General features: G+C 34.9%; 1 protein-coding gene across 1 annotated transcript in view; it reads left to right on the plus strand.

The window, feature by feature from the left end:
* Positions 1–12345, plus strand: part of LOC113518491 (arrestin red cell) — a 96103-nt gene that overhangs the window by 72884 nt on the left and 10874 nt on the right. Inside the window, exons 3-7 of the mRNA XM_052894288.1 lie at positions 2909–2974; positions 8530–8652; positions 10016–10076; positions 10828–10970; positions 11505–11740. Of these exons, the coding sequence (XP_052750248.1) occupies positions 8554–8652; positions 10016–10076; positions 10828–10970; positions 11505–11740 (539 nt within the window). The 5' untranslated portion in view covers positions 2909–2974; positions 8530–8553. The remainder of the gene's footprint in view (positions 1–2908; positions 2975–8529; positions 8653–10015; positions 10077–10827; positions 10971–11504; positions 11741–12345) is intronic.

A 12345-nucleotide genomic window follows, 5' to 3' on the forward strand; every position in this document is an offset into this window, starting at 1 on the left:
AGGGCGGCCCCTACCGACATCTCCATATATTCTTGCTCGATAAATCTCTTTCGTAATTCTTCTTTCATCCATCCTCTCCAAATGACCAAACCAACGCAACATTATATTTACCTATGAAACATTTGTAGTACTAATATTCTATACCCGGATATGTTTTTTTTTTGCCATATAATTTTTGTACGAGCGCTAATTTTAAATGTACATATTTACGTTATTTCATACTGAATCTCGCCAACACGTCATTATAATTACAAAGTTTACAAAAACAACCGACATCTGTAATTAATGTTTTATAAAACATTTCTGTGGTTTCGACTGGTTGATATCTGGTTTTGTAATAAGTACATTTATTATTGTATTGGTTTCAAACAGATACGTATACAGGATTACTTTATTACCACTGACGCTGTTACGCAAAGGAAATTGATATTTGTAATTGAGTACTAGATCATATATCTAATCCTATCACTAATACTACATAGTATAAAACGAAGTCGATTTCCGTTTGTCTGTCCCTATGTATGCTTAGATTTTTAAAACTGGGCAACGGATTTTGATGGAGTTTTTTAAATAGATAGAGTGATTCGAAAGGAAGGTTTATGTGTATAATACATGCATAATATAGTAGAGGAACACTGATAATTTTAGAGGTTTCTAATGTGATGTCGTAATGTAATGGGGGGCCGGCGACGCTATTTAGTATCAGCATTGCACCCGTGCGAAGCCGGGGCGGGTCGCTAGTAATATAATAAATTCGAAAGTTTGTAACAATGGATGGATGTTTACTATTCTTTCAAGCATAAACTATTGAACAGATTTGAATTAAATTTGATACACGGGTAGATTATATCCTAATTAGCACATAGAATACTTTACATACCTACCGATGTACACAGGTGAAGCCGCGGGATACAACTACTTTAATTATATTAGTAGAACTCTACGTTCTAGTTTTGTATGTCAATTTTTATAATAAAACTTGACTGGATCGTTTTTTAATCTAGGTTTTCGTTAATATGTGTATCAAATTTTATTAAGGTTCGTACAATCTCGTAAACGTTACGTAAAATATATTGATTATTGGGGATAAAAAATAGCAGTCTATTTATCAAAAGCCAAATTTAATTAATATTGGTTAGACCGTGAAGGCATCAAAGGGTAACAGATAATCTCATTTGTTCACGTTAGTAAGGATCATTAAATCAGCCTTTAACTGTCCACTGCTGAACAGAAGCCTCCCTCTTGGGGAGTTTTGCCGGTAGTTGCCACGTTTGGCAAACGGATTGGCATTCACAGTTAGGCTTTAAAAGATGTAGGAATGTACGCTGTAATTTGGGTTGTTCACAATATCATTGTACACTGCTGCCCAGCCCTCGCCCTCCGGGGGGAAGGGATTGTTAGTAATAGGTTCTAACAATCCATTACTAGCACTATACCCTATTAGGTCGACCTTCACGTGGTTCCCCCTGGAAACCATCGTGGTTAATTCTTGTTGAATTCTTCACGATGGGTCGATAAACCTGCTTACATCTCCACCTATGATCTATCACTGGTGCCCCGCTAGCGTGTACCGATAGCGCAGGCCATACCATACCATTACCACCCATTAAGAAAAACCCTCGCCCTCCTTTAGTCGCCACTTACGACACCTACGGGAAGGGAAGGGGTGGCCTATTCTATGCCGGGACTACACCGCGATTAGTAAGGATGCCATCTGTTAAACAACCAAACAGGATCAACCAAATTTTATTAAGGATATAGATGCAATTATTTAGCCATCCCGTCCGAGTTATTTGATACGGGATGCCTATTATGATGGGCGCATTGTATTTGTTTCGGGTAGAGTTTAGTATTAGGGACATAACACAAATTAGTAGTTTATTTGTCTTATGTCTGAGACTACTATTGAAATAAGTGAGTTATCGGCCATCGATTGGGCTAACTGGTCCATTTGTCCCTGCCACATAATCTTCCAAATTACTCTTTCGCAAGTTGTTTGAATATGCCAAGATTGTAGTTTGTAAGAAATACAAGAAAAGGGGCCTTAATTATTTTCACAAAACGAACTTCACAACATGTTCAGTGTGACAAAGTAGTTCCTACTCAGTTTTATTAGTTCATCCTCAACACAATGACTCAGTAGCAATACGTATGAATGAAACTCGTGACAGAGTCGTATCGGACCATTTGTTACGTATTTGCCTTTGTATTATGCAATTTATTTCATTTGCAAATTGTATTTATTTATAGTATTTATATAACAGGAAAATATAACCTCTACCTGTAATTTTATTATTCTAAAATCTTCTAAAATGGATATAGCTGGCAAGAGAACATAATATATGATGTAGTGTTAACACAGAATACAGAATATGTCGCTCATAGCAATTTTTAAAATCCCATATGTGTTTTTTGTAGCTGTATTTTTTTAGATTTCAGTATTTTTTGTTTATGTTTAAGGAAAAGTATGTTATACTTGCAAATTTATTAAACTTCTTAGACAGATAAAGCAAACAACAGTACACATATACCATAGACTTTAAATGTAGCGACATTCAAGGTACCTTATATGAAATAATATATAATTTTGTTTTAGTTGTTTTGTTTTTAGCCGTGTGTTCCCGGCATAGAATAGGTCACCTCTTCCTTTCCCGTAAGTGTCGTAAGAAGCGACTAAGGGAATTTTATAGTTGAGGAATGGGCAACAGCGTTCCTCTTAAAACATCTAAAAGTTTAACTGTGGTTGCCAACCCGCCTGCCAAGCGTTGTAAAGTTGCCAGTAATTGGCAAAACCCCCCAAGGGGAAGCTGATGTTCAACAGTCTACAGTTAAAGGCTGATTGTATGTTTTTAAAATGAAATTTGACGATGTAAAAATGTAGTACAAAATTTTGTTTCATTTGTTACAGGGCGGCGTGGCTGCGCCGGATTAGCTTATACAGTAGCGCGCACCGTGGAGTCGTACAAGGACCTACGTAAGTTACATAATATTATATACTAGCGACCCGCCCCGGCTTCGCACGGGTGCAAGATAGAGACTAATGTGGTGACAGTGTGAAGTGATTAATAATATTACTATTGTATCTCTCATTATTTTTTCACTGTAAACATTTCTTGTAAATGTTTGTATCTATAATAAGTTTACTATTGTAATCATTTGGAGCAAACTATAAAGAGTTTCTATCTATCTATTGTATGACAGATACATGGATAAATAGCTTTCCAACACATAATTTGTAACAATTTTTTAAACATTATAATAGTTATAATAGTTAACAGAGGCGGGTCTATGATAATTGCAAGAAATAATATTAAAGTAAAGGAACGTGCTGACATTGTTAGACTTTCTATTGAGTGTTGTATAGAATTATCTTGTATAGAACTAGAAAATTATATCCTTATATGTGTGTACAGGCCTCCTAATAGTGATTACAATCTTTTTGAAGGGGTGATGGAGGATATTTTAAAAAAAGTATTTAATAGTATTAAAAAAATTATTGTATGTGGAGATTTTAACGTTGATATTCTTTGTAACACACCCACATGTACAAAAATTATTAGTTTATTTCAGTCATTTGATTTATGTCATGTCTTTCATGAACCCACTCGTGTAACTGCCACGTCTGCTACTTGTCTTGACAATGTTTTTTGTAACTGCGAGTATACAGAAAAATTCATAATAAATAAACTTCCTTCAGATCACTGTGGTCAAGTTGTTAAGTTTAGCAGTCAAATCAATAAAGTCAACAATAATAAAAAATCAAAAAGACAAATAAACGTTTACAATATTAATAAATACAAAAGCGCGATTAAAAATAAATTGGATTTGCTGTTACAATCTAGTAATAATCCTGATTATCTTTACACCAAGCTAATTAATATTTTATCCGGAGAATATGAACAATTATTCAAGAAAAAAGAAGTTCATGTTAAATCTAAATTCACGGAATGGGCAACAGTAGGAATACTTAAAAGTAGAAATATTTTGTTTGATTTATACGATCAAAAAAAATATCGATTTGATGACAAATTCACCACTTATGTAAAAAATTATTCTAAAATTTTTAAAAAAGTTTGTATTATGGCTAAGTCTAATTATTTTAATAAACAAATTAAGCAGTCTTCTGACAAAATTAAAACCATCTGGAGCATTATAAATAAAGAAACTGGAAGATCTAAAATAGCCTGTAATCAATTTACATTAAATTATGATAATAAATTAATAACAACAACAAAAGATGTAGTTAATATTTTTGAAGATTTTTTTGCTAATATTCCGATTGATATTACATCTTCTCTGGACTCATCTCAATCTCGAGCAAAAAAATTACTAGAGACTAATATCGGTTGTTGTTCTTTAAGATTTAAATTTTCACATGTTAGCCCCTTTCATATCATAAAAATATTCAAACAGCTAAATTTAACACAATACGGAAGACCTTTGGGGCATGTCTGTAAAAGTAGTTAGTTCTTTCATAGATATTGTTGCTCCATATCTAGCCACTATTTTTAATAAATGTATTGATAATGGCGTTTTTCCACATTTAATGAAATTTAGCAAATTAATCCCACTATTTAAATCAGGAGATAAATTTGAGCCAGGGAACTATAGACCTATATCTATTTTGCCAGTTCTAAGTAAGGTGTTTGAAAAGATAATGTTAAATCAAATGTTACATCACTTCAGGGTTAACGGACTGCTTCACAGTCAGCAATATGGTTTCACCGCCGGCAAGTCTACCACTGACGCAGGTGTTGCGCTAATGACACATATTTTCGAATCTTGGGAGAGGTCACAGGATGCACTAAAAGTTTTTTGTGACCTATCAAAGGCATTTGATTGTGTGGATCATAAAACGCTTTTGTACAAGCTCGAACATTATGGTATAAGAGATAATGATCTAAAATTAATGAGAACTTATTTAGAGGATAGGGTTCAAACTGTAGATATTGACGGTGTAAAATCTAAGGGAGCTAATATTAAGATGGGCGTTCCACATGGGTCAATCTTAAACCCCTTTCTCTTTTTAATCTACATAAATGACCTTCCCTTTATGGTAGAGAAAATTGCAGATATAGTGCTGTTTGCGGATGATATTCGTTAGTGTTTAAAATTGGACGTCAAAGTAATCAATTAGACGATGTAAATTGTGCTATGTCTGCAATATTAAATTGGTTTACATGTAATAACCTATTATTAAATTCCAGCAAAACAAAGTGTATAAAATTTACACTTCCTAATGTAAGACTAATAAATACACAGTTATTGCTTAATGACGAAATAGTAAATTTTGTTAATGATACAGTTTTTTTAGGTATAACAGTGGACTCGAAATTACAATGGGGGCCCCATATTTCAAAATTGGCCAGTAGACTCAGTTCTGCTGCATATGCAATTAGAAGAATTAGGCAATTAACAGACGTGGCGACGGCTAAACTTGTATATTTTAGTTATTTCCATAGCATAATGTCTTATGGCATACTGCTGTGTGGTAAAGCAGCCGATATAAATACTATATTTGTTTTACAAAAGAGAGCCATACGTTCTATTTATGGTATGGGTTCAAGAGAGTCATTACGTCAGTGCTTTAAAGACTCAAATATCCTCACAGTTACTTCACAATACATTTATGAAAATATTATATATACACGAAATAACTTACCTGAGTTTTAAAAAACTCAAAGATGTACAAGTAGAAACTTACGCAATATAAATAAGCTTATTTTACCTAAATGCCGTCTGCACAAAATCAGTAATTCATTCTATGGTAATTGCATAAGATTTTATAATAAACTGCCGGATTTTCTGCATTAAATCTGACAGAGAGGCAATTCAAATCTTATATTAAACAATTTTTATGTAAGAAAGCCTATTACAGGATAGACGAATTCATAGATGACAACATATCAAGTAAATAATTAGTTTATAGCATACAACGTTATAGTTTTTTTTTTCTCCGTGTGTTCTTGATTTAATTGATTAATTTTAGAAATATGAAAGCGTAGCGGATTTTGTATTAATTGCCGCATGCATTCTTATGTAAAATGTGAATACTATAACTATCAGATGGCAATTGTGAGTAGCTTTGACGTGGTCTAGTGTTTTGAGTAGTCATGCTCACTAAAATGTCCAGACTTGTGGCGGCGTGGTGGGCCGGGTCATTGGGCTCCCTAAAATATGGTCGAGCGCAGTGATGGCTGGCTCATCCGTCATACTTGTGAACGGGTGCTGCTTGTAGGGACTGGTCTGCTCTAATCACTATGACTGATTTCCTCTTATTAATTGTTTAACCAGTTGGTTATGTATTCAATTTTTTTTTCTTTTTGAGTATTTAATTGAATTAGTGCTAATTGGTGGTTTGTATTCACACAATTAAACTTAAAAATGTAAAATAATAATAAAATTATTTAAAAGAGCATCACGCAAGTTTCTTGCTCGTTCTTCTTGTGATGAGACAGCTTTCCGAACGAGCGGTAAATTGGAGCAAAAAAAAAATGTAATGACTTTTCAAAAGTGCTTCAATGTAAGTTTATTTGAATAAATGATTTCTATTCTATTCTATTCTATTCTATTCTATAAAAATGTGCTCATATAATATAGACATATACCATCGCTGACTTTTTTACGTTCCTAATAAAAAAAAACAATTACGTTGTACATTATTTTGTTATGTTTCAAAAGAATAAGACAGCTTTTTCGATGAATGCTCTCAGTCGGCTTAATTTTTTCCGACATCTTAAACAATTATCGTCATGTTTCAACAAATTGACACAAAGATAATATTAAACTCTACGTAAAAATCTTCGTCTTAAATTATTATATTTATTAGTAAAAATTGCATTAAACTCCGTTGCATAGTTTAAAAGGTCTAACCGTACATACCGAGAGGCAAATGGCGGAAAGCGACTTTGTTTTATAGTTTGTAGAGATGTCAACTTCTGCGCGGCCCCTCTTTTAGAAACCGTCATGATCAATACGTGGTGAATACTTAATGGATGATAATGGAATGGTAACTTCGCCTGCGCTATAGGTATACACTGGCGGGGCACCAATGAGTGGTGACAGCTAAGGATAAAACCAGATTAGTTAGACCATTGTGACGGATTCGATAAAAATTAACCACGATGATTTTCAGGGTAGACCACGTGGAGGCCGACCTGACAGGGTATATTGCTAGTAATGGGGAATAACAACTCCATTACTTACAACCCCCCCCCTCTCCGTGGTTAATTTGTCACAATGGACCGACTGACCTACCTGACTACATGTCTATTATTTCATCCTTCACTGGAGCGTCGTGTCGCTTATGCTAACATAACATAACATAACAGTACATAACAAAGCCATTTACTTATTCTATTTCTATACGTCAAACCCATATCCATGATATGGGTTTCAGTATTATTTAAATATTTTTTCCAAGAAGCAATTATCTAAATTCAACTTTTGTATAAGTAGATTATTGCGCCCTTACGAAGTTACTTTACGACTAGTTAGCCGTTTTTCTAAACTTGTCTCTTAATATTTTAATTTGATATTTTCGCAAAATTACTATTTTATGGACCATCATAAATAATAATGTCCGAAATGTATTAGAAATTTAATCTATATTTATCTTCAGAATAAAGATTTCGCTGTGATATAAAAATGCAATTTCAATTTTAGACATAACTTTAGAATAAAGGAATGCCGCCTCAGAGTCGACCCCACGACTGTCTGTAAGCTTACTATAATGATACCAAGCCGAAAGACTGACAATGTTCATGGAATTTTATGTTTATAAGTACATTTGACCCGCAAAGAAAAATGGCAGTTTCACTCGTCACAGAATGAACATCGGAACATGGACTCCCATGTTCCGAACGTAAACTGTCAGATCTCTATATGAAGACCGCTGTGGTGTGCCCATCTCAAAACTTTAACATTAAGTTAATTATAATGTAACATTTTTCTCGCAAGGATGTTAATGGAATTTCCAAAATATACATTGTCTGCAGAACATTGTTCCCTAAACATTGTACAAATTGTAAATTTCAGAATCAGCCAGTATTCTTTAAATACTAGTATATTAAGGTATATTTCATTACTATATGTGGTAACCATAATTTATTGAACTCGCGGTCCATTCAAGTTATCAAGGTCTGTAATAGCAACTAAAATAAATGTAATTCTAATCATTTCATAATCCTATCGATTACAAATAGAATTATTAAAATTTGCGATCTAATAACGTAACATAGCTTCAAGAAACCACCAGCGAATTAGAATACCTATTAGAATTAAGGGTGGGAATCATGTATCAATATCTATATATTGTAGTTACAAAATCTATCTGTACATATATTGGCCCAATAACACATATATTAGATATCTAATTGGTATAGGCGATATTGCATTGCATAGTCATCAATATCCAGAACTCAAAATATAAATATTACCCATTTCTAATCGAAGGTAGCTTAAAACGTGCCCATTATATGTTTAATATAAAGTGAAGTTTTAATTGAGTGAGTGGTCTCTTGTTTACAGTGTTGCGGAGGGTGCGGTGGCAACATGGACGCCAGCAAGTTGGAGGATTCCAGGTTGGACGAGCTCATCAACAGACAGCGGCAGGCTACGAGGGTTTTCAAGAAGAGCTCTCCAAATGGCAAGGTAATAATAACAAATGTATTTGCAATTGAATGTTACTAAATATAAACGTAACTTGCAGGTTGAATGAAGTAAGTGATTTCAGTATGATCTAGTGAAATCGGAGAATTTAATTGTAGTGTTTCTGCTTATTCCAATAAATGACAGTTTCACAGCAGTACCTATGTTTTGACGGGGTTTCCTTCCGTGAATGCAAATGCTGTAGAGCAAAGAAACTCCGAGCATAGCCCTCTCCATTGTTCTAGCAGTGGAACAGCAGAGAAATATGGAAAAGCAACTATTTAAACCTCGTATACTAATACAGGGTATCCAGCTGTTGAGTTAGTTTGGAAGATTTTTAATTCTTTTTTTTTTCTCTCATCGATTCATTTTCCTATAGATAAAATACTCAGTTTCACTGGTAAAAACTCTCTTAAAGTGTACTAACTATTTCAACTTTACCTTCTCTGCGTACATCCGAGTATGTAAGAAGCATACTTACAAGAAATCAAAGTATTTGTTGTTTTTAAATTGTCTATTAGGTCATAATTTAATTATACATTGATAAATAATTTTTTGCTATGTTTATACAAGTGTCAGTCATAGTTTTTGTATGTCCGTATGATTGCGAAATAAATTACCTATACCTAACGAATCAGTGACTCAGTCATTTGATAAGGCGGCCACACACGCCACGATACATAGTAGCGTGTGTGGCCTATATTGGGTTATCTACGTATAAAAAAAAACTTGTCATGAATGACCGACTGGCCTATCAATGCAAACCCTATATCAATGGAATCGAAACATATTTTTTTTTTATATTTCCAATCAATCAATAATTTATTTGTATAAATATAATATATTAAATATAAATATATGTACAGTTATAATTTTGATATTGTAGAATATGTAGTGCGCTGCGTTTTATCATTATTCCTTTTAAAAAAATTCGTTTATAATGTAAACAATTCCTTAAGATTATATATCCCGAAATGTACGTTGTAAAGGAATGTTAAGAGAGGCAGATAACGGAATTGCGCAGCGGAAACTGTTGGGAACTCCTTTTGTTTAAAATATGTTATTGTTTGTTACTCAAACAGGCTTAAACTGCTAACCGGATTTGTATGAAATTTAATACATACGTCAATTCTTGATTAAAACTCAAAGCCGCATGATAGAATTAGTAATAAAATATTTTCATAATTGTTTTTACTAAGTGATAAAAAAAGATGAGTTTCTTTACGTCTTTTTTTACTTCAAGTACCTACCTACCTTACTTTTCGAGCCAAAGAACCGAACGCCAATTGCCTTAAAACCACTTATCATCCACTGCTATAATATTTTTCCTTACTTTATACTAAAGTTGAAATTTTATTGTTTTCAGATAACAGTGTATTTAGGTAAAAGAGACTTCGTAGACCACATCACACATGTAGATCCTATCGGTACGTATTTTGTTATTATTATATAGGAAAATCAATTAAATAAACCATTATTTATAGATAACGTATCTAGATGAAACATATATCAATTTTTAAGTTAGATATTAACTGTTTAACATGAAATCCACGGCCACTTACTATCATCGTACAGCTCGCTATCGTCAAAGAGTGCCTGCTCATGCCTTACTGCGTGAATGGTCGCATACAGAGCGATTTCAGAGATGCTTCCTACCTCCAATACTTAGGTTATGGAATGGGCTCTCTGTCTAGGTTTTTCTAACAGACTACAGCATGGATTTCTTAATAAATGGGGTAAATAGGTTTCTTCAGAGTGCTCAACGTAATGCCCTTAGTATTGCAGGCGTTTATAGACTACGGTAACCGCTTACCATCAGGTGGGTCGTATACTTATTTAACACTGAGTGGTAAAAAAAACCTTCGGGAATACAACTATGAAAATCACATTCAAGGTCGTATTTTTGTGCCGGAACAAACATTATATTTCAGCCATTAACTGTCCACTATTGGACATAAGCCTTGCCCATAAGGAGAGTTTTACCAGTAGTTGCCACGCTTTGCAGGCGGGATGGCAACCACAGTTAGCAGAGTACATTGCTAGTAGTGGGGCTTTTTGACCTCATTACTAACAATCCCTTTATCCCAGCTTTGCTAATTTAGGACTAAAGGACATTGTGTACTATTTCTATTAGTCTTTATTTATTATTTATATCCTGTAAAAAACTGCTATTTCCAGACGGGGTGGTCCTGATCGACCCCGAGTACGTGAAAGACCGCAAGGTGTTCGGCCACGTGCTCGCCGCGTTCCGTTACGGTCGCGAGGACCTCGACGTGCTGGGGCTCACCTTCCGCAAGGATCTGTACCTGGCCGCCGAACAGGTAACCGCTAACACGGTAAACTAGAATTTGTTTCTATATCGACCATAAGAACGTGTACTGATGAATTTTAATTGAATGTATTTATTTGATTGAAATTTTGATGTAATACTAATTTCATTTAGTGTTTATGTTATAATTTCAAAAAAAATTGTTTACCTTTTTACTAAGTTTTATTATTTTATTCTTCATACTATATACTATATTATTTAAATAGATTAAGGATCTTGTGTCTTTTCTCCATCCATATATCTCTTTTCAATTCTGTGTTTCTGCTTTCTGCCAAACGGTTGTGCTTACAAGATATGGCAGTAGAAATGCATGGTTAGAGTCAAACTTAGTCTGAGCTAAGTTTTGATGACGCCACTCTCACCCATTCTTGATAACTAAAAAAATTTACTGTGGACCGTTCCTTTCTAAGACCGGTACTTCGTAATAGTAATAATCACATGGTGATTTGTAAATTCACCTTAACGTCAATTTACGACGAAAAAGTATTTTATAAGGGTGTTAATATAATGTGTACACGGGCGTCAGATCTACCCGGTGGTGGGTGGTGGAGGCGCGGCACGACGGCCGCTGACGCGGCTGCAGGAGCGGCTGGTGCGCAAGCTGGGCCCGGCCGCGCACCCGTTCTACTTCGAGCTGCCGCCGCACTGCCCCGCCTCGGTCACGCTGCAGCCGGCGCCCGGCGACACCGGCAAGCCGTGCGGCGTCGACTACGAGCTCAAGGCGTTCGTCGCCGACTCACAGGACGATAAGCCGCACAAGAGGTGGGGTGATACTTGTATTTTAATATACTTTAAAGAATAAGGAAACAGGACCCGATCTAAGTATTTCGCCGTTCCGGGCAAATATTATATTTACCGCCCATGACAATGCTACCTAATAGGTATTGTGACGAAGGAAAGGGTAACTAACAATTAGTTAGAGTAATAACTGCCTGCGGGTCTTCCTGGAAACCATCGTGATTAATGATTGTTGAATTGGTGATGATGCGTGAACTGACCTGCTTTTCATCATCACCTATCATTATTCACTGATACTCTGCTAGTATACATAGATAGCATAAGCGGGATCACTATTTCATTTTCATTCATTAAAAAATAAGTCTGGTAAGTATAGACATTGGTTGCCATTTTTTATGCAACTTCGAATGGTAAACATGCTGACGGCCCACCTGATGTAAAGTGGTAACCCTCGCTTATAGACATGAGCAGCACCATAGACATAACAGAGTATACTGTTTTGCCCATGATACTCCCCCATGCGTTGCCATTCCTGAGGACTCAGGTGTTATTCCTCTGTAATCTGTAAATTCACTGCCATATACCACCCTTCAAACCGAAACACAGCCATGCAAACACAACTTGTTTAC

The sequence above is a fragment of the Galleria mellonella genome, unplaced genomic scaffold (genome assembly GCF_026898425.1).
Source record: "Galleria mellonella isolate WM207_F2 unplaced genomic scaffold, CSIRO_AGI_GalMel_v1 utg200, whole genome shotgun sequence".
NCBI classification, from domain to species: Eukaryota; Metazoa; Arthropoda; class Insecta; order Lepidoptera; family Pyralidae; genus Galleria; species Galleria mellonella.